This window comes from Micropterus dolomieu, linkage group LG01, assembly GCF_021292245.1.
Source record: "Micropterus dolomieu isolate WLL.071019.BEF.003 ecotype Adirondacks linkage group LG01, ASM2129224v1, whole genome shotgun sequence".
Taxonomy (NCBI): Eukaryota; Metazoa; Chordata; class Actinopteri; order Centrarchiformes; family Centrarchidae; genus Micropterus; species Micropterus dolomieu.
In genome coordinates, this window is record NC_060150.1 from 51,954,104 (window position 1) to 51,978,308 (window position 24,205).

The 24,205-nt window shown below is 40.8% G+C and overlaps 1 protein-coding gene across 7 annotated transcripts in view; it reads right to left on the reverse strand.

Moving 5' to 3' along the window:
* Window positions 1-24,205, reverse strand: part of LOC123969173 (zinc finger protein 878-like) — a 63,631-nt gene that overhangs the window by 38,273 nt on the left and 1,153 nt on the right. For 2 of the 7 annotated variants that reach the window (XM_046046310.1, XM_046046301.1), the window contains 2 exons: window positions 19,737-20,672; window positions 15,442-17,704 (listed from right to left, as the gene is read on the reverse strand). In XM_046046310.1, the coding sequence (XP_045902266.1) occupies window positions 16,329-17,704; window positions 19,737-20,672 (2,312 nt within the window). In that variant the 3' untranslated portion in view covers window positions 15,442-16,328. Of the gene's footprint in view, window positions 1-1,467; window positions 1,900-2,060; window positions 2,381-15,441; window positions 17,705-19,736; window positions 20,673-21,489; window positions 21,709-24,205 lie in introns of those variants that run through there. The other 5 variants (XM_046046342.1, XM_046046329.1, XM_046046319.1 and 2 more) reach the window with 5 other exon arrangements.

Sequence of the window (24,205 nt, forward strand, 5' to 3'; positions counted from 1 at the left end):
AATGCAGTGAAGTATAATTCATCTGCAGTTGCTCACATTGCATGATGAAAAACGGCAGTTTAGGGGGTATTACCTAATTTCATTGTCTTACTTGCGCTAATGCAAATGTAGCTATGCTGACCCATGTGAGTTCATTTTTCCACAGCCAATGCTGCCTAATCTATGTTAGAAATATACTTTGTTGTTGTCGCATTCCAACTTGTACAATGAAAAAGAAAGTCTAAAACCGGAAACAGAGACTCACATGGGTCAACATACCTTTGCATTAGCTCAAGTAACACAATGAAATTAGGGAATACCCCATAAACTGGCATTTTTCATCAATGTTAACAACTGCAGATGCAGATATACTTCACGCACGGACCAGCAATGCACTCTTTTCTTTCTACACTGAACAAAATTATAAACGCACTTTTGAAAACACTTTTTTTTTTTTTGCCCCCATTCATGATGAGCTGAACTCAAAGATCTCAAAGACTTTCTCTATGTACACAAAAGGCCTATTTCTCTCAAATATTTTTCACAAATCTGTCAATCTGTGTTAGTGAGCACTTCTCCTTTGCCGAGATTATCCATCCACCTCACAGGTGTGGCATATCAAGATGCTGATCAGACAGCATGGGTATTGCACAGGTGTGCCTTAGGCTGGCCACAATATGTGGTGTTTATAATTTAGTTCAGTGTATATTTACATTGCACTGCATTTTTTGCAAATAATCCTTTCTTATTTAACATTTCTTGTTGCAAGCTATTCTTCAGAACATTCACAAATCAGAATAAACACAAATGCTTTCAAAAAGCACAGACGACTGTAACCTTCTTTATTTGTCATTTCTTCTACAAGGAAAACTTCACAACTTCCACCACAGATGTCAATAACCCTCAAATGTTCAACTTACTTCTTGCAAAGATGTGTGGACTTCACATACCACTATAAAATACTACTTGATGTAGATGGATTTTAAGCCATTTGAACTTTAAACTAAAAATGATTCAGAGATGCTCCATAAAAAGACATCAATGTTTTACAAGAATACAGCTTCTCACCTGTGTGGGTTCTCATGTGGACTTTCAAGCCACCCTTTCGACTAAAACATTTTCCACATGTTTTGCAAGGATACGGCTTCTCACCTGTGTGGACTCTCATATGTTTTATAAATGTTGAAGTGGCACTGAATCTTGTCCCACAGGTCTTGCAAAGGTACGGCTTCTCACCTGTGTGGGTTCTAATGTGGAGTATCAAACCATCCCTCCGGCTGAAAGACTTCCCACATGTTTTGCAAGAATATGGCTTCTCGCCTGTGTGGATTCTTATATGGAGATTCAAGTGACCCCTATGGCTAAAAGACTTCCCGCATGTGTCACAAGAATACGGTTTCTCGCCTGTGTGAATCCTCAGGTGTGTCCGAAATTCTGACTTGTACTGAAAACCTTTTCCACATGTGTCACATTTGAAAGAGTTTTTACCTGTGTGAGGATCATGGTGAACCTCTGACATGGTAGACTTGTGTACATTGTTTCTGGGGCTTCTGCTGTTGTGATCTTGATTCTTTTGTTTTGGGTCTGCCTCTCTAGTTGATCCTGAGTCTTCATGCTCGCCTCCTTTCTGATCTTGGCTCTCAGCTACATGACAGTTGTGAGAGAGGAGCTGGTGGTCACTTTTCAGTTCTGCTTCACTGTGGTCACTTTCCTCATAAGTAGGAGTCAACATAAAGGTGTCAGTCTCCTGCTTCACTACAAGCTGCTCTCCCTCCTGACTGGTACAGAGTTCCTCCTGTTCCTCTTTAACCTGTGGAGGCTGTGGGTCCTCCTGGTCCAGACCGGGGATCCTCTCCTGAATACAGAGCTGCTGTTCAGCCAGAACCTCCTCCTCCTTACAGACATGTTGCTGTGGGAGCTCTGGAGGGACAGAGAACAAAAGGAACAGGCTAATGTTAGAACTGTGATGGGAAAGAAAGAATGCAGACACGCGAGGAAATGAATACGAAACATTTTTGGATAACACATAGACCTACGATTTCCTCTGTTTTACGTTACTTATATAATGAATGTTTCCTCACCTATCCTGTGTAACTTTACTTCGGGTTTCCAAACGACATCCAGCAGTCTGCGCTGACGATCGATCTCTTCCTCGTACTCGACGATAGTGTTTTTAAAAACTCTGAATATTTCTTCAGCAGCAGCAGTTAGTCGCTCGTTGACAAACTCTCTCAAACTCTCAACTGAAGACATTGTTGCTTCATTACAAGTAAAATAATTAGCGGAGTTACGACTACAATAACTCCTTCTAGCGAAAGTCACAATTTAAAGACGTTGCAAACACTGGAGCTTGTCTTGTTTACTTCCGCCGGATGTCACACTGTTGCGTTCCGACAGCAGAAGTGCGGTAGCTTTTCGTTCCGCTTTTAATTTATGACATTTTATCCAAAACTTGTGTTTATTGTCAGCAGTCGTGGGTACACTAATCCTGTACTTTGATGTTTGTCATGCTTCTTCTTGGTTTTATGGCGGAATGCAAACATGATTTTTACCAATTTTTAACCATGATGGGCTCTAAAAACGCAGGAGTGGAGGATCAATACGTCAACATTAGTAGCCTACTTTTTATACAGCATTGCTCATTCATCATTTACCAGACTGGAATTTCCTTAATGAATGAAAGTGCTGGAATTCTCCTACAGCCCATTACATTCGATTTTAAATAGGAAGGCTATATTTAATCAGCGGCCTATAGATCAAATATAAGGCACAGTTTACTCATGAACCTGTGATAATAAAGTCACAGTCACATCCAGTAGGTACCCTATTAGGCCTATCTAATTATTTTTGCAGTGGAAAATGTGTCTATAGGTTCCAACTGACTTTAAAATTTTAGACGTCTGTTTTACGTTAATAAAATCTTAATCATTTCGTATTTTATTAATGCTGAGAGACGAACGGCGGTCACTGACTGTGTGTGCGTGTGTGAGAGAGAGAAAGAGAGAGAGAGTGCTTCATTTCTTATATAATAACAGCACATTATTATTACCAAAAGTTTGTGTTTAACTTTTCTCGCGGCTAGGCTAGTAGTCCCAATTGCAGAAGAAAGAGAGGGAGGAGACTGGAGTTAGATAAAAGAGAAATATTTATTGCGGTGTTGATGTCATCGGAAAGTAAGCCGTGGAAGAGCGAGGCAGACTGGAAGACTAGATGGTGCAGAACCGGGTTGGTGGCTGCTGTACAGAGCAGGACAGAACCGTAGCTGAGAGTTCAGAGGGTGAGAGGCTGAGTTGAGCAGGTCCAGAACACATCACGGAAAATATAAACCGGGCGGGGGTCCAGCCCTAGATAACTCTCTGTCCTTACATCCATGACAGATTGATTATAAAGCAGTCATGTTCAACATCATGTTTGGGTAAAAACGAATAGCCCATCTTAAAGTTTTTAAAGATATAAATGCGTTCCAATATGTGCTTTGATATTGACAGCATGAATGAGGAAATGAAATAGTGTCAGACAGCCGAACAGAGGAGTTAAAGAGAAACTGACGGTTTTCCAATTTATCCTGTGAACCTAACCTCCTCCTTGGAGGTTCACAGCATCAGTTGCTGGAGTTACTAATCTAGGGTTTATCTAATCTCGCTCTCTGAAACAGAAAACATCATCCCAACATTTAACATTTACTGGCTCTACATGAAAATACACACAGACCATTCATTTAACTGAGTACGTCTTTGGCCAAGGATAATATTAATTGTTGGACTGATCTGGCTTTGCCTTCATTAATAAAGATCTTAACCCAAAAACTGCGAACCAAGACTTCTGTGCTGGTTTCACATTTATGTCCTGCGTTAAAGGCCGACTCCCTCATCCATCCATGAGGAACTTTTGGTCGATCTGCTAAGCGGAGCAGGTGCAGTTGACTCCATGAGGGCTGATGCGTATGCTGGGGAAAGGAAAAACATGTTTATAAAGTATAACACACCATCATCAGTAATCTCTCAGCTTCCATCGTCATTGAAATGCAGAACTACCGAGAGAAACATGTGGAAAAGGCAGATCATGCAGTTCACAAGTTGTACATGTGTGAAAAAACCCAGAAGTAAAGACAACGTATAGATTATTTGTAAGACCAAATTCTTCTTGTACTGTGAGCCAACGCTGCCACCTTGTGACTAAAAAGTTGTCACACTGTGGGTCCTCTAGGACGGCCTCCTGGCTGTTCCGCCAGTGTATGAATGTGTGTGAATGTTAGTTTCTGTTTGAGCACTTAGGCTCTGTCACACTGTGGGCGTGTCTGTTCTGCTTTGGTCATTCAGTTTTGTGTCCAGTTACTCTGTGTGCTTGTGCTGGTTGGTCTGTTACTGTCTGTGTGACTGGTTGTGGGGTTATGATCCGTTTGGTTCATTATGACTTAGATTCTGCTTTAGTTTCCGTGTAGTCTTGTTTAGTATTTCATTCATCCGCATCTTTAAGTTTACTTAGTATGTGTCTTGTATCTTAGGATTAGCTCTGTGTCTTAGCTCCTCGTTCTGTGTCTCGCTTCATGTCTTAGTGTTTACTTTTGGTCTGTGTACCTCTGTGTAATGTTGCCCTTGTCCCCCCTGTTCTCTTTAATCTCAGCTTCAGTCTGTTTTTCATTGTTGGTTGTAGTTCTTGGTGATCTGTCTGCTGGTATCTTTATTAGTTTATATTTATTCCTCTGATCTTTTATGTGTTCAGTAACCTGTGTCATGTCTGTTCCCTCCAGTATCCCTCTGCCTGCCTGTCTCTCTGTTATCCCCTCTGTTCTCTCTCTGCCTGCCTGTGTCTCGTTAGTCTCATGTCTGTCACCTGTGTTGCTCCCGCCCCGCTCGTTAGTGTGTGTATGTGTGTGTGTGTGTGTGTGTATATACCTGGTGTTTCTGTCTAGTCCTTGTCCGGTCATTCCAGTGTTCTACAGTGTGCTTGTTCCCCGTCAGTTGTTTGGATTTTGGATTTTCACCTGTTTCTGGATTTTTCTGTTGGATTCCTTGTTTGTTTGAACGGTGTTATTTTGGATTTCCTGAACTCAGCCGCTCTTGTAAGTGTGCTCGCCTTTTGTTTATATTAAAATATCACTGAACTGTACCTGTCAGCCTACGTGTCCTGCATTTGAGCCCACCAACCTGCTCTACCCTACACCAACTGTGACAAAAGTGTCATTAGCTTTTGTTTGCGCAGAATATCCATGTACATTAAATACTAGTTTCTGTTAATATGTCTTGTTCATGTGTTTTTACTCTTAATCTCCAAAATGGCTGTTTCAAAACAGAATCTCGACTCTGCAGAGTTAGCTGTGATTTACTTCAGTAAAATTATTGTAATTCTTTGCACAATCTGGGAAATTTACCTAGACAATATTTTATTTCTGGAGGCACTGAAATCAAATTAAACCAGGCACCAACCAGCACCACTGAAGACTGGATTATTAATCATTTTTAACCACAAACCATATAAGGTATGTCGTAACCGGTTCCAGCGTACTGTGTTCATGGATGTTCTGAACGTGGTTCACCATCACATCTCAGTTACATTGGAAAGAAGCTGCAGTTGAGTACAGATGTTTAATAACGGCTGGCCTCCACAGATTCAGGTCCGTCCTTTCTGTAGAGAAGAAAACGTAATTATAACAAAAGCTGACCTAAACGGAACAACCAGCAGCCCTGCCATAAGATCGACCTTTACAAAGCTTATAATGTTCTGTCTCTGCTGATGTTCAGTCTGAGATGTGTTAAATAATATGAACGTATAATGTATTTTCTAAAGTGTCAGTGTTTTGAGCTTTCAGGACCTCTATATTAATGAGCTGCTAGAAGCCACACACTTGTGGTGCCAATGCTCATTGTTGAAAATTTACCAAAAATTTTGATACAGTATGTAAGTTTTCATCATCAGAGTAGCTATGACCTGTGATTATGCAGCTGCTCTTGTCACTTCTTTGCCTCTTGCTTGGCCAAAGCCAAGAGTGCTCCTCTTATAAAACTAATTATCTTACACATCTACAAAACTCAGTACACATTTAAAAATAAAACATTATACCCCGAAACACTCATGAACACAGGAAGAACATGCAAACTCCACACAGAGAAGCCCATGGCTGCATTCAAACCTGCCTCACGAATTGAAATTAATTAATTATTAGGATGTAATACTCACTCACACACAGACAACACGTCATGTTAATTATTAAATGCTTTTACTTCGTCAACTAACGTTAGTTTGCTAGTGTGAATAAATAATTTGAGTGCACAACTCACCGTTTCAGCAACGCTGATAGCATCGCTCCTCAGCTTCAGACTTCTGATACCATTTTCTCTGCTGATGCGTCGCTGAAATGGCCATAAAATGAGTGTTGCAGACTGTGGCAGGTAAAAGTGCAATGAGTTTTCTGTCATCTGTCCTCCAACACCGCACGCACAGATGCCATTATGAAAATGAACAGCACACTAGACTAAGAGGAGGAAACTAAAAAATAAAATGAAGACCCCTTAGCTAACTTTCTGCAATAACTATGTTACAGTATATAACAGTTTTTTAATAAGGCATGACAGTGCGCCTGTGCAAGCTTGGAGAATGACGTATGGAATTTCTATAGTCATACGTCACCACCCCGTCTTAACAAGTAAGTAGCAACTTTGAGCACAAAATTAACCTATTTGGCAAACTATGTGGGTAATCAACATTGTAAGGAAATGACTCAGAAAAATATGAAATATCATAGAAATGTCAAAATACACTGGAGGCAGGCTTTAAGACTTTTCTCTTTGATAAAGTTTATAGTTAGGATTATGTTCCTTCTAGACACCTGCTGCTTCAATTGTTATTACTAGTCCTATTTTCATTATTATTATCATTATCGGGGTGGCATTAGCTCAGCTTAGGACTTGGCATGGAAACCGGTGGGTCTCCGGATCGAGTCCAGCACAAACCAATGCCGAAGGTGTCCCCTGAGCAAGGCCCTGAACCCCGAACTACTCCCCGGGCGCAGCACGATGGCAGCCCACTGCTCCTAAATAGGATGGGTTAAATGCTGAGAACTAATTTCCCCTTCCGTTTAGGGCGGCGTTAGTGCAGTCTGTTAGGACTCGGCTTGGAAACTGGAGGGTTGCCGGATCAAGTCCAGCATGACCCAATGTTGAAGGTGCTCCTGAACAAGGCCTGAACCCCCAATTGCTTCCAGCGTACCGTACAATGGCAGCACACTGCTCCTAATTATTTAGGATGGTTGACTGCAGAGAACAAAAGTCCTCTTGCCCCTCCCTTTTGAGGCAGCAATAGCTCAGTCTGTTTGGACTTAGCTTGGAAACCGGTGGGTCGCAGGATTGAGTCCAGCATGAACCAATGCAGAAGGTGCCCCCTGAGCAAGGCCCTGAACCCCGAACCGCTCCCTGGGCACTGTACTGCTGCTAAATAGGATGGGTTAAATGCAGAGAACTAATGTCCCCTTTCCGCTCTCTTTGATTACAGTCATTCAAGATGGCGCCACAGACGGCCACTTCTTGATTACAATACGTCATGTTTTTGTTTATTAACTCTGTTTTCTGCTGTCCCTCTCAGGTAACATTTACCACAGAAGAGCTCTTAAATATTGGACTTTCAACTGCTCATACTATTCTCATACTCATACTATTCCACCGCTCTTTATGGAACCTGGAACTTTCCCAGAGTTACTGGAGGAGCAGCAGCTCTATTTGGAATCCTCCGGAAACAGCACAGGGGAAAACGTGCAAGCGCACTGGTTAAACTGAGACAGCGGGGTTTTCGCACTGCGCTCCCTTCAATTCACCTGGCGAATGTCCGCTCTCTAGCCAACAAAATGGATGAACTGCTTCTCCTCAACAGTACTAACTCTTACTTCTGCATCTGCCGGACAGCGCACTTCACCTACAGGGATTTTATCTCATCCATGCGGATCTCGAAAGGGAGCTCACAGGAGCTCACGGGAAAAACAAGGGGAGGCGGACTCTGTTTCTATATAAACGAAGGTTGGTGTACAGATGTCACAGTTTTAGTTTACAAACGGAGACTTAATTTGGCTTGGGAGAAAAATATTTGAAATGGATTCATTTACTATATACAGAGCCCATAGCCAAAGTTGTAACAAACAGCCAGTTATCGAGACCTTTTAGCCTATGTAGATCGACACGACAAGGATGCCCATTGTCGCCTCTTCTTTTCTTGTTTGCTATCGAGCCACTTGCTATGGCAATACGTAATTCCCCTGATATTACTGGTATTGAAATCGGAGGAACAGAACATCGCTTGTCTCTTTTTGCAGATCGTCGTTTTGTTTTTAACTGATCTAGGGAGGTCTGACCAGGCTGTTGGCCAAATTCTGAAGATGTTTGGTGAATTCTCAGGGTATAAAATTAACCAAAAGAAAAGCTCCCTGTTAATGCTGAACAAAAATAACCCTACAATACAAACACAATGTACATATGAAGGCTTCATTTACCTGGGAATTAAAATAAATCCTGACAAAAAGAAAATTGTATCTATTAATTATGACCCCTTAGTAAAAAATTTATTGGATTTCTTAGAAAGATGGGGCCAATGATGCCAATTTCTATGATAGGTCGCATCAATATTATTAAAATGTCCATTCTCCCACAATTCTTACATCTTTTCCAGTCTATCCCCTTACACATTCCAGCCGCCTTCTTTTCCTCCTTGAATAAAACCTTTACCAAATTTATATGGAATAGTAACCGCCCCAGGTTGTGGCTCTCCCTTCTATATCTGCCCTATGACCGAGGGGGGCTTAGATTGCCTACTGTCAAGTTGTACTATTGGGCAGCTCAACTTTGTGCTGCTACTTATTATTTTCCTGGATACACATTGAGAACAATACATTGAAGCTACCTTTGACATCTTATCTTTATGCAGCCGAAATTAAACAATTATTAAAAGACACGAAAAATCCTTTTCTCAAAAATACAATATCAATCTGCTACCAATCTCATTCTACCTTGTCGGAGGTATCTAAGCTCTCATGTTTGACGCCAATTTGGGGATTTAAACCAGGAAGAGCAGACATCCATCCATCCATCTTCATCCGCTTATCTGGGATCGGGTCGCGGGGGAGCAGCTCCAGCAGGGAACCCCAAACTTCTCATTCCCGAGCCATATTAACCAGCTCTGACTGGGGGATCCCGAGGCGTTCCCATGACAGTGTGAGCAGACATGGGGTTTAGAATTTGGCTGAATAATGGCTTGAATAAAATTGGGGACCTATATAGTGAAGGACTATTGATGTCTTTTGAGCAATTGGTAAATAAATATGGCTTGCCCAAAAAACACTTTTTTAAGTACTTACAGGTTAGAAGTTTCATCACTACCCAACTAAAGTCTACTGTGAAACCCCCACTCTCCACTATAGAGAACATAGCCGTTAACCATCATCACAGTAGAGGCCTGCTTTCCAAATTTTACAACATTTTACTACTTTCCTCAAAAGAAAGTAGTCTTTCATATTTTCAAGCATGGAAAACTGATTTACAAACAGAAATTTCATATGATGAGTTGAACAATTCTTGCCTATCGGCACAGACGCAAACTATTAACACCAGGTTTAGATTACTGCAGTACAAATGGTTTAGAACCTATATTACTCCTGTAAAACTTCACCATTTTAATTCCAATATACCTGATGTCTGTGTAAAATGTGGGGTAGATAAGGGCACTCTTCTTCATTGTATGTGGCAGTGTCCAGAACTTCAGATTTTTTGGAAGGATGTTATTACATTTATTTCCCGTTTGATTGAATGTAACATGCCAATGGACGGTAAACTCTGCTTACTGCACATTTTGCCTAATGGTTTTAAAGGGACTACAAAAAAGAGGAAGCTTGTTAGTTTCTGCTTATTGCAGGCTAAACATGTAATCACTCTGAACTGGAAGGACACAGAAAGACCAAAGATAAACCAGTGGATTAAACTAATGTCTAGCAACCTGGCACTGGAGAAACTGACCTATATTGCGAGAGGAAAACTTGAGGATTTTGAAGATATGTGGTTGCCTTTCCTGTGACATGTAAACTATACTTCTTGCTGATGGAGTGAGCATGGAGTTCCAGGGTGGGGGGAGGCCTTGTCTTTTGTTTTGTCTTTTTTATGTCTCTTTGTACACCTTTTTTTGTATGTCTGAAAAACGTTTAAAATTCAATAAAGATATTTGTGAAAAAAAAACAAACGGAGAATTAAAACAAATACGTCTCCGTTCACACCAATGTTTTAGCTGCGTTTTGGAGTTGATCTCCGTCTACATCAAAACGACTGAAAACGCACAGCTAGGGTCCGTTCAGGTACAATGGGCATGCGCGTGCTAGTTTAAACATGAAGCAGATGGTCTATTCCGTAGTTACAGAAGATTTGGCAAAAGAATAAATAAATACAGATTTTTTGCATGTACCGATGCTGTACCAACCATATTGTAAAATTGTACCAATAACGAGCTGGGACTGTTACTGAATGTAACATGGGACTGTGGCGGCGGAAAACAGACTAGGAGTCTTTGCAAAGTAAACAGCAAGTGTTGTATAAATTAATCATTCTTAATTAATGATTTTAATCATTCTTTATCATTTTAATCATTTTATTATCTTTAATCAGTATTAATAAATAATCATTCTTAATTCATCATTCTTAATCATTTTATTATCCTTAATTAGTATTAATCATTAATCATTCTTAATCATTTTCTTTTTTCTTGTCTTTACTTATAAGTGGTGAACTGTAGTCATGAACACAGAAACAAGCTCACTGTGGTAAGATGCTTGAGTGGGAGGGATTGACTGCAGGATGAGGCTGCAGGTGTTTCGTCTTGTTCAACTGTCATCTAGGGTAGATTATGACTGCAGGAGAGGCTGCAGGTCTCAAATCTGCTGACACTGTGACAGTGCGTGCTTCGTTCTGCTGTTATCTATTGTTGTTATGACTACATGAGGAACTGTTGATGTATTAGTCTGCTGGTATTAAGACTACATGTTTAATTACCGATTGAGACTACATGTTTAATTACTGATTAAGGGTTTGACTGTCAACTTTCAACCTCTGATTATTACAGCCTGTGTGAACTTTGAGTGAACTTGCTGAAGGAATTTTTGCATGACAAAAAAAAGACGACAGAGAGATGATAAGCAGAAAAGCAGAAAACAGCCAGCACAATATCAAGATTACTGTAAGAAACCAAGCATTAATGAAAGATACAGCATTACATATGTTATTCTTGTATTAATTTTTTAAGAACTACAATTGTGTGTCAAATTATGCATGTATAACTTTTTAAAAATACGGTGAGACTGAAGTTGAAATGTAATGGTGAACTTCTTATCCAGTAATGTAAAAATATAGAAAATCAACAATACAGTAATGAATGACAGCTGGAAAACAGTGTTAATTGGTAAAACAACACATGTAAGCAGCATGACAGCAGAGGATAAGAAGTTCACCATAAGGAGGGGAGGGGGCAAACCAGCCCAGAGGGGGATATATAAGGGTATCTGCAGACCACAGGATTGACACCATCCTCCGACCTGCTGGGATGTTGTACAGGTTTATCTGTCCTGTATTGGAATAAACTCTTCTGTATTTTTTGACAAAGTTTAAAAAGCTGGTGAGGGGTGGGGACCAGGCTTTAAATGGCCCAGCCTGGTCGTACAGCTGACCCATCAAGTGGCGAGCCAGCCAGGAGGCTGATTCCAGAGACCGAGAGGTTCTGACTGGGACGGACAGCCTGTACCTGAGACACGTGGCCACATAAAAGATGTAAGCAGAATACCTGTTTTACCAAAATTCTAGATCCTAACTGTGTCTGAATGCAGGATTTTCCGCCCAGGTATATGCCTTTAAAGTCTCCTCAGTCTTGAACCAAGAATAAATTTTAGACAACAAAGCAGTAAAACTAAGTGTCAAGAACCTAAATAAATTACAGAAATTGGAATGTAAGGGTGTATTAAAATTTAATTAAGAATAAGTTAGGCCCTGGAGGGCAGAGTCGGTGCAAATCTATATGCAGGCAAGGTGCATGTGTGTGTGAACCATGGTGCGGATAAATGTCCTTGTGCAATGCTTGATAGATTAGCTGTGCTTTGTGTGTTTAACTGTTTTGCTTTAAGTGTAAATAAGTAAGTAAGTAAGACTTATATAGGAGGGGAAAAAAAGGTTTTTCCAGCCATCATCGTGAATACCGCTGATCCGGTGATTGCAGGGTTCCAGCTGGGTACTGGGGCTCTTCAATCATTAAATTAGGGCTGCATGGGTAAGTAAGCTGATAAAATTGTCATCCGTGGCTACCGCCAACTAAATACTAGTTAACAGTTGGGCCTGCACGGGCGGATGTACTGATAAGATAAGGCACTGTGGATACCGCTCAACTTATACTGAAATGTCTCAACTGTGTTTAAAAAGCTGGTGAGGGTGGGGACCAGGCTTTAACTGGCCCAGCCTGGTCATACATCTGACCCAACACGACATGCACAGTACAAGTGTAGGCAGATAAGTGTTGATAAGTGCACGGTACATAATATTTTAATAAAAATACGATGTCAAAAACCTGGTCAGTAGCATTGTGTTTCTGCTTGGCAAGACCCAATCAGAGAGCCAAGCGTGAGTGGCTGCGTCATCGTTTCTAAAGTCCTCCGTTTTGGCCCGTCTTCACCGAACGCCCTCTGGAGTTTTGAAATGCATAACGGGGTCGGCAGCATTTACAAACTTCTCCATTTTAGGTCTTTGTTTTTGTCGTTTTAGTCTGGACGGGAGGTGCAAACGTAGCAAAAGGTTTCCATTTTAAACGCAGTAGTGTGGATGGGGCCTTAGAGACATTATTTATAAACTGTAAACTGTTTCCTCGTTTGTCCTGGTCGCTGTTTACATTCCACCTCAGGCCCGTGTTAGTGAGGGGTTACGACACCTGGCCGACCAGATAACTAACGTGGAGAAAACACATCCAGACTCCCTGCTCATTGTTCTTGGGGACAAAAGAGCAAACCTCAGCCATTAACACCCAAAGTACAGACAGCATATTAAGTGTCCCACCAGGGACACTAACTGGACCACTGCTACACAACATTAAAGGACGCCTATCGCTCTGTTCCCCGTGCAGCCATAGGACTCTGATCACTGTCTGGTTCATCTTATCCCAACATACAGGCAAAAACTGAAATTTGTTAAACCCATTGCAAAGACTGTGAAAAGATGGACCAACGAGTCAAAACAGGATTTACAGGCCTGCTTTGACTGCACTGACTGGAGTGTTTTTGAGGCTGCAGCCACTGACCTGGACGAACTAACCTGGGAGAGACCTAAGCCCTCCAGGCGTTGCCTCTCAGAGGAGCAGGTAACTCCTGATCCCCCGCCTGAGAGAGAGCGTTCCCCCTCCAGGAGAGTTTCCACGGCTGTCCCGCCAGCAACCGCTGGAGACAGGGAAACCAGAATGCGCAGGTGCGCTCCGGGGCCACCAGAGTCACCGCCAAGGTTGAAAACTGCATCTAGAAGGTGCGGGATCAGCTACACTGGTGTGTCCACTCCCAGCAGGGGGACGTCCCGCGGGCTCAGTGAAAACCAAAGGGCACACTGAGCGTTCTCCTTGTTGGCAAACAGATCCACCTCTGCCCTGCCGAACCGGAGCCAGATCTGGTTGCCAGATCGGGATGGAGGCGCCATTCACCGGGGCGGTGGCCCCCCCTCGGTATGATGTCCGCCCCGCTTAGCGGGGTCAGGTAGTAACCAGAGGGCAGGCGGTTGTATCGGTACTGGGCACCCTGGAATGAAAACCTTAGAAACTTCCTGTGTCCGGGAAAGACGGACACAGGAAGTACCCGTCCTTCAGGTCAATGGAGGAGAGCCAGTCTCCCTGGCACACATACTCCATCACCTGTTTCACTGTTAACATGCGAAAAGGTCTCACCATAATCGACCTGTTGAACAGTGACAGGTCCAGGATGGGCCTCTCACCGCCCGTCTTCTTCCTGACCAGGAAGTAGCGGGAGTAGAACCACTTATTCCTGAAGATCCACAAACCCAGCGAAGGAGGGAGGGGGGGAGGCCGTGGGGAAGGGCCTGGCAGGCAGCAACCTTCGTGTTCCACCGTATGTCTGTTTTCTGATGGCAGAGACTTTAGTCTCACAGTCACTGTGTAAATGTGACGTGGCGTAAAGGCAACTTGAGTGGTCGGAAATGTTAGGAAGGTGCTATACAAGTACAGACCATTTACTATTTACACTGGAGTGCATTCAGAGAGTCTGACCAAAGAAAAAGAAAACAAAGAAGATTTATTGCTGCCACACAGATAAGGAGTCTAGGGAGGAACATCAATAACTTTAGCAAGATGCTTCCTCACTTTGAGCCACAGTGGGACAGAAAGAGAAACTTATTTCTCACGAGATGGAGTCCTCCTCATTCTCCATAAGACAAAACAATCTCACACAAATTCAGTAGACCCAGGAAACAGATGCACGTCAGATTAAACAAATAATCCGACTATAAGAAAGGTTTTAGGTTCTCATAACAGCATATAAAATACTACAGGTACACACAGTATAAGGTGATGATTCATTTTGCTCTTACAACATGACTGTTTTATATTAAAAAAATAAGTCTTATTAAACATGAACACGCCACTTTTTAGCCATTTTTATACACTTTCTCATTTATGTGTCTGATTGACAGGTAATTTGTGTATGATAACATATGATACCATATTTACTATGCTTTTTTATATTTATAATATCACCTTTTATATGTCACCATGTCTGTATTTTTCACTATGTATAACATATTAATGCACCATAAATTAATATTCAGTTATATAATATATTATTTGCTTGAAGTGTAAATAATATATTATATAATATGCTGTACATTATAAGCAAATGGGCCAGTCTATAAAATGAATACTTATTAAGTATATTCTGATGCTATTAATCATGGACATTTACTTTTAACAGAGTATTGCTACTCTGAGTAAAAGATCTGAGTTTTCCTTCCACCACCACCACAGTATTAGTAAATGGATAATCCATCCATTGTCAACTGCTTATCCTGCTTACAGGATGGAGCCAATCCCAGCTGACATTGAGTGAAAGGCAGGGTACACTGTGGACAGGTCACCAGTCCATCACAGGGCCACACAGACAAACACGCAGAGTCACCAATTAACCTAGTCCACGTCTTTGGACTGTGGGTGGGAGGAAGCCGTAGAGAACCCACACAGACACAGGGAGAACATGCAAACTACACACAGAAAGGCCGGGACGACCAGGGTTTGAACCCACGACCTTCTTGCTGTGAGAAGACAGTGCTAACCACCACAACACCGTGACTCCCCAGACATGGATAATAGTGGAAGTAAATATTACAGAGTGCAGAAATCTATCGATGCACACAGTTTGACTAGAAGGAACATGACGGAGTTCGAATCAGAATGAGATTTGATCACACAGGCTTAAAGAAAATCATTGTTTTTATTAAGTAAAAGTCAATCAGATGAATGTTTGGAGTTAAAAATCACAGAGTGTAGAACATATACTGAGAGGATGAGGCTAAATCAGAAGATAAGTCAGGCAGGAAGGAAATGAAACCATCAAGATTTATTACAACAATGGTGGATGAAGTGCTCAGATCATTTACTTATAAAAGTTCTAATACCTCACTGTAAAAATTCTGTTACAAGTAAAAGAATGTTACTAAGATAAAAGTATGTTAGTATAATTAGAAAAATACACGTAAAGTATTAAAAGCAAAAGTACTCACAGCATGAAATCTGATAAATGTCCCCTGTGACTGTTATACTATTATATATATTCTAATCAGAGTATTATTCCTCATGCATTAATTTAAAGCAGGGTTTTACTGTTGTTGTTGGTTGAGGTTGAACTATTTTGTGTCAGATTGTCAGCCACTACTGTGCACTCACTGGGAAACTACATAGTTGCCTCCATTTTGGAGATCACAATTGTTTCAAAAACATTATGCTACAAACAGAAATATAAGTAATACAGTCATATGAAGGGAAATTTTGACATCTCATATTACAGAAAACATTGTACATTCATTAGAGAGATGTAGCTATTGCAAAAGTGTATTTCATTCACAGGTGAACAAGTCTCCACAGGAGCTTCAACTCGATGGTTTCTCCTCTGTATTTTGATCCTCAGGTGTTTTCAGGTACATGATTCTGCACTTATGCAGTTCTTCACTTCCGTGAGTTCTTGTGTGTTTTGACCACAAACCTCTAGAACTGAATCGTCTCCCACAAGATTTCTTGTCTGTATGCTGCCTTCTGTGTTGTGTCAAATCAGGCGCATCAACACATAATTTCGTCGTGCAAAGCTACGGCTTCTCACCTGTGTGTTCTTTTCTTAAGTGGGTTTTCAATTGACCACTAACTGTGAAAGATTCCCCACATATTTCACAAGAATATGGCTTCTCACCTGTGTGGAATCTTGTATGTCTTCTCAATGCTGAAATGTCACTGAATCTTTTCCCGCAGGTCTTGCAAAGGTACGGTTTCTCACCAGTGTGGGTTCTAATATGGAGTTGCAAGTGACTGCTGATTCTGAAGTTTTTCCCACATGTTTCACAAACATACGGCTTCTCACCTGTGTGGGTTTTCATGTGGACTTGCAAGTTACTCCTCTGGCTAAAAGATTTCCCACATGTTTCGCAAGAAAACGGCTTCTCACCTGAGTGGGTTCTTGTATGGCATAACAATGAAGTGGTAGTAGTGAAGTCTTTCCCACATGTTTTGCAAGAATATGGCTTCTCACCTGTGTGTTCTTTTCTTAAGTGGGTTTTCAATTGACCACTAACTGTGAAAGATTTCCCACATATTTTACAAGAATATGGCTTCTCACCTGTGTGGAGTCTTGTATGTCTTCTCAATGCTGAAATGTCACTGAATCTTTTCCCGCAGGTCTTGCAAAGGTACGGTTTCTCACCTGTGTGGGTTCTAATATGGAGTTGCAAGTGATTGCTGATTCTAAAGTTTTTCCCACATGTTTCACAAGAATACGGCTTCTCACCTGTGTGGGTTTTCATGTGGACTTGCAAGTTACTCCTTTGGCTAAAAGATTTCCCACATGTTTCGCAACAAAATGGCTTCTCACCTGTGTGGGTTCTTACATGGTGTTGCAAGTGATCTCTGGTTCTAAAGTCTTTCCCACATGTTTTGCATGAATACGGCCTCTCATCTGTGTGAATTCTCAGGTGTCTCTGAAATTCTGACTTGTACTGAAAACCTTTACCACATGTGTCACATGTGAAAGCGTTTTTACCTGTGTGAGGATTATGGTGAACCTCTGACATGGTAGACTTGTGTACATTGTTTCTGGGGCTTCTGCTGTTGTGATCTTGATTCTTTTGTTTTGGCTCTGCATCTCTAGTTGATCCTGAGTCTTCATGCTCGCCTCCTTTCTGATCTTGGCTCTCAGCTACATGACAGTTGTGAGAGAGGAGCTGGTGGTCACTTTTCAGTTCTGCTTCACTGTGGTCACTTTCCTCATGAGTAGGAGTCAACATAAAGGTGTCAGTCTCCTGCTTCACTACAAGCTGCTCTCCCTCCTGACTGGTACAGAGTTCCTCCTGTTCCTCTTTAACCTGTGGAGGCTGTGGGTCCTCCTGGTCCAGCCCGGGGATCCTCTCCTGAATCCAGAGCTGCTGGTCAGCCAGAACCTCCTCCTCCTTACAGACATGTTGCTGTGGGAGCTCTGGAGGGACAGAGAACAGAAGGAACAGGCTACTACTTTGATGGTAGGGCTGGACAATTTGACCTAAAATCAAAACCATGATTACTTGAACATTTTATCTTGATTTCAATTAAATGTGTCATATGTAGTTTTCAGAGGCCACTGGCGGTGCGGTTTTAAGATTGCAACCAGGTGTGTGCTCATACGCGTGCTTGAACACATCTTTGAAAGAAGTTAGGTTGAACATTTAAGGGTTACTGACATCTGTGATGGAAATAGTAGATTTCATTGTGAAAGAAATTAACAAATAAAGAATGTTACAGTTGTCTTTGTGCTGTTTATTAAAACAGTAACAAAGTTATTTCAGCTGAAAGGGCGGCTTTGGCTCGGGGTCAACAGCGGAAGTCCACTTAACAAAATGTTGGTGGTACAATCCCCGGCTCCCTCGGTCTGCATGTCAAAGAATCCTTGGGCAAGATACTGAACCCCAACTTGCTCCTGATGGCTGTCTGTTAATGAGTATATCTGTTTTCTGATGGCAGAGACTTTAGTCTCACATACTAAGTCACTGTGTAAACGTGACGTGGTGTAAAGGCAACTTGAGTGGTCGGAAATATTAGGAAGGTGCTATACAAGTACAGACCATTTACTATTTACACTGGAGTGCATTCAGAGAGTCTGACCAAAGAAAAAGAAAACAAAGATTTATTGCTGCCACACAGATAAGGAGTCTAGGGAGGAACATCAATAACTTTAGCAGATGCTTCCTCACTTTGAGCCACAGTGGGACAGAAAGAGAAACTTATTTCTCACGAGATGGAGTCCTCCTCATTCTCCATAAGACAAAACAATCTCACACAAATTCAGTAGACCCAGGAAACAGATGCACGTCAGATTAAACAAATAATCCGACTATAAGAAGGGTTTTAGGTTCTCATAACAGCATATAAAATACTACAGGTACACACAGTATAAGGTGATGATGACTGTTTTATATTACAATAAAATTAGTCTTATTAAATGTGAACACACCACTTTTTAGCCATTTTTATACACTTCCTCATTTATGTGTCTGATTGACAGGTAATTTGTGTATGATAACATATGATACCATATTTACTATGCTTTTGTATATTTATAATATCACCTTTTATATGTCACCATGTCTGTATTTTTCACTTAAGTATAACATATTAATGCACCATAAATTAATATTCAGTTATATAATATGCTGTACATTATAAGCAAATGGGCCAGTCTATAAAATGAATACTTATTAAGTATATTCTGATGCTATTAATCATGGACATTTCCTTTAAGAGAGTATTTCTACACTGTGGTATTTCTACTCTTCCTGAAGTAAAATATCTGAGTTTTCCTTCCACCACCACGGTATTAGTGAATGGCAGGACAGGTGGGACATGGATACTAGTGGAAGGAAATATTACAGAGTGCAGAAATCTATCGATGCACACGGTTTGACTAGAAGGAACATGACGGAGTTCGAATCAGAATGAGATTTGATCACACAGGCTTAAAGAAAATCATTGTTTTTATTAAGTAAAAGTCAATCGATGAATGTTTGGAGTTAAAAATCACAGAGTGTAGAACATATACTGAGAGGATGAGGCTAAATCAGATGATAAGTCAGGCAGGAAGGAAATGAAACCATCAGGATTTATTACAACAATGGTGGATGAAGTGCTCAGATCATTTTCTTATAAAAGTTCTAATACCTCACTGTAAAAATTCTGTTACAAGTAAAAGAATGTTACTAAGATAAAATTATGTTAGTATAATTAGAAAAATACATTCAATACAATACATTCACTAGAGAGATGTAGCTATTTGCAAAAGTGTATTTTTTTAATTCACAGGTGAACACGTCTCCACAGCTGCCTTCTGTGTTGTGTCAAATCAGGCACATCAACACATAATTTCGTCGTGCAAAGCTACGGCTTCTCACCTCTGTGTTCTTTTCTTAAGTGGGTTTTCAATTGACCACTAACTGTGAAAGATTTCCCACATATTTTACAAGAATATGGCTTCTCACCTGTGTGAAGTCTTGTATGTCTTCTCAATGCTGAAATGTCACTGAATCTTTTCCCGCAGGTCTTGCAAAGGTACGGTTTCTCACCAGTGTGGGTTCTAATATGGAGTTGCAAGTGACTGCTGATTCTGAAGTTTTTCCCACATGTTTCACAAACATACGGCTTCTCACCTGTGTGGGTTTTCATGTGGACTTGCAAGTTATTCCTCCGGCTAAAAGATTTCCCACATGTTTCGCAGGAAAACGGCTTCTCACCTGAGTGGGTTCTTGTATGGCATAACAATGAAGTGGTAGTAGTGAAGTCTTTCCCACATGTTTTGCATGAATACGGCCTCTCACCTGTGTGCATTCTCATGTGTCTCCTCATTTCTGACTTGTAGTGAAAAACCTTTCCACATGTGTTGCATGTGGAAAATGTTATAGCTGTGTGAATTCTCAGGTGTCTCTGAAATTCTGACTTGTATTGAAACTGTTTTCCACATGTGTCACATGTGAAAGAGTTTTTACCTGTGTGAGGATTATGGTGAACCTCTGACATGGTAGACTTGCGTACATTGTTTCTGGGACTTCTGCTGTTGTGATCTTGATTCTTTTGTTTTGGCTCTGCATCTTTAGTTGATCCCGAGTCTTCATGCTCGCCTCCTTTCTGATCTTGGCTCTCAGCTACATGACAGTTGTGAGAGAGGAGCTGGTGGTCACTTTTCAGTTCTGCTTCACTGTGGTCACTTTCCTCATAAGTAGGAGTCAACATAAAGGTGTCAGTCTCCTGCTTCACTACAAGCTGCTCTCCCTCCTGACTGGTACAGAGTTCCTCCTGTTCCTCTTTAACCTGTGGAGGCTGTGGGTCCTCCTGGTCCAGACCGGGGATCCTCTCCTGAATCCAGAGCTGCTGGTCAGCCAGAACCTCCTCCTCCTTACAGACATGTTGCTGTGGGAGCTCTGGAGGGACAGAGAACAAAAGGAACAGGCTACTACTTTGATGGTGGGGCTGGACAATTTGACCTAAAATCAAAATCACAATTACTTCAACATTTTATCTTAATTACGATTAAAGGGGTCATATGTAGTTTTCAGCAGCCACTGGCGGTGTGGATTTAAGATTGCAACCAGGTGTGTGCTCATACGCGTGCTTGAACTCATGAGTGAGCTTAACCCGAAACACAACAGCTTTCATACAGAAGTGGAGTTTTTGTCAGAGTTTGTGATGGTGTCTGTGTTCAGAGCCAGTCGTTTTGTGGTGTTGGTGGACTGCATTTCGTTAACCATTTCAAAAGAGAGGCTTTACCAGTACAATTCTACTCTTTCTTGCTACTGATGTGTTTTTTCAACAATTCAACAGCATTGCTCCACAAAACACTTTTGGGTTGCTTGAACCAGGGGTTGTAAACATAGGCCAACACAGCAGGGGAGAGAGACAGAGAAAGAGAGAGAGACAGAGAGCTATTACACAAGTTACATTACACCTGTCATAAACCTAAATAAAAAATGCATTAAGCCGACACAACCAAGGCCAACACCACTGAAGGCCACAGGCAACTTTTTAAGGATACAGACCAACTCTATGACACAACATTATTGTAATTATTATTATTAATATTATTATAATTATAATAACACATTATGACAACACGCTTAACAGGTAATCATGGACACACTGAGACTTGTCACCATATATATTATCAATTAATCCAGTCCAACAATATGGCCAACGCACGGACCAGCACCAAAAAAAATAAATAAAAATGCTTTCACTCACCACAGCTGAGGGGTCACTTGAGGAGAAAGACAGCACGACGGTTCCTCTGGGCAAACTTCTCAATGACTTGGGGAATGAAGTCAGGTAGCAGCTGAATCAGCTGGCTTTCAATGGACAGCACGGACAGTGCGTTGAGTAATGTTAGCAGCTGTCCCGTGGTATTGCGAGTAAAAACGTCAGTATTCCTCGGTTCAGAAAGTCAGCCATGGCCCCGCAGTGCTGTTTCACATTTACCGCAATGTAATCAAGAGTGATCACTTCTGTTTTCAAATAGCAGACATGAAAAACAGCCTTCTTTTGTATGCTAACGTTAACCGTTAGCCAATGTTTCCTCGAAAACCACTCTAAGTTAAATCCGCGGTTGCTTTTACCAGCAGTTTGAGTGATGACAATATCCTGTGGCTGTTGGGAACCGAGACGATTTAATTCCAGTTTCTCCTTCAAATTAGGGGTTTCAAACTTCTACTACAGTATGAAATACACTTAGTTATGTCACATGTTAGCTGGCTAAAGTATAGCTAAAACAATCTTCCCTCGATGAATGTCGGTGCCAGACAGACAGAAAGCCAATCAACTCTGAAAAATGAAATGACGTTGTAGGGGCAGTTAGCCCCACTTGTCATAAAATTTTTGTGATCTACATTGAATACAGAAATACTGCATTGTGACAGAGGGGCTAGCCCCACATGCATGCTACAACAGCCTACGGAGAGGGTTAGGTTTAGGGGAGAACGCGGTCTGAAGCAGCAAGGCAGGGAGGGACCAAAGAACATGAAATGAAATCCTAACACAAATAAAATGCAATTGAGGAAGATGCTATATTTATAGATAGTAAAATATATCATAATAATAACTAAATAAAAATAACAATCTGTTTGCACAGGCTATGCCCCACCTGCCCCTAATGACCAGTTGCCCCTGGTTGGCAGGAGGCTCGGCAGTAGCTACAATCCCACCAGATACCTTCACATTACACATAGAATAGTGGATGTTCCACAAAACAGAGAAAACAGGCGTGACTTCCAGAAACTACTAGTATCGAGAGGGTGTGTTACGGATACGTGGACTATTTTTTGTCACCTTCTCCGTTCCTTGAAAAACATCTTTTACCGCTTAAGTTATTACCTCCTGATGGAGCTATCTTAAGTTATGCTACATTTACATGTTGGGCGACAAGACCGTGGATAGGGGCATATGAAATTGGTTTTGCCAGATTCTGTTTCATATTTTCCAAATTCTTTGTTGTCCGTTTAGGCACATTTAGACATCAGAAAGATATTAATCATGCGATGGATGAATAAAATTTTAAAAGTTCAATAAGAAATATTACATATTAAATCATTATTAATAAAAATTATGTATCATGCAATATAGAAATATTCAAATGTATGCACAATTATTTATGGAGACAATTCACAATGAATGCATTGCTGCAATACATGCATGGTGAATTATCAAACAGGTTAGTACTTGACAGCCTTCACATGCTGCTGAACACAGCGGGTGTGGGTCGGAGGCTACTATCATATGGCCAGCGCTGCTCCTTGTTTACAAAGCCCGACCGTACGTAACTTTTCAGAATCTGAATTTTTGCCCTCATAGTTCAGTGACACGGTTTGTAAACACGCTCAACTATTAAAGGTGGGCTTTGTTTTTCGACTAACAGATGTCAAAAATCTATTGTTTAAATATTAATTAATAAGGTAATGTTGACATGCACATAACAGAATGAATGCCTGCTAATATTAAAGTTCTCATAATCATTAATATCAATGCGCAGCTAATTTTAACTCGCACACTGTGAGCGCTCTGCGACACAAAACACTTGGCCGGCTTCCTCTCATCATTCTTCAGAGGATATCTATCTATATCTATGTGCTTTTATAAAATCAGAGAAGTTAAGTCTTTTAAGGGCAGTGCGATGTTTGTGTAGCGGGTGTGTGAACGAACGAATGTGAGAGTGAGCGGTAAAAAGTGGCGGTGAAAGCAAGTGACTAAGTTGTCAGTGTGAAAGTAAATGTAGATTGTAGATCACAGTGTGTCTCAGCAACGATTACTATGGAAGATTTTATTGGACTTTAATATTTTTAATCCACAGAAAACAATCCACAAATGTGTACTATGATGAATATTTCACTATATACAAATGTGTATTTTTACATTTGTAATGTGTAAAATCATATCCACAAAAATACAGAGTGACTTCTACACACAAAACAGTTTTTGCACATTTGCAGATTACTTTCTGTCAATTTGTGGGTCATGTTACATTTGTAACTTCCTTTTTACACATTTGTGGAATTTTGTCCAATGTGTACTGTGGAGATCTGTTAAAAAATATACACAAATATCTCACTACCCAAAATATGTATTTTAACATTTGTGTTGTGTAAAATCATATCCACAAAAATACAGTGCAATTTGCAAATATGTACAATTTACTCTGTACACACATATATTTTAATTTCACATACAAAGTGTCCTTTATGCATTTGTGGATCTATTTTTATACAGAAAACAGTTGTTGCACATTTACATTGATCATTTCCTGTCAATTTGCAGGTCACGTTACATTTGTGACTTCCTTTTTACGCATTTGTGGAATTTTGTCCAGTGGATATGATTTTACAGAACACAAATGTAAAAATACATGTTTTGGGTAGTGAGATATTTGTATATATATATATATATTTTTTTTTTTTTTTTACAGATCTCC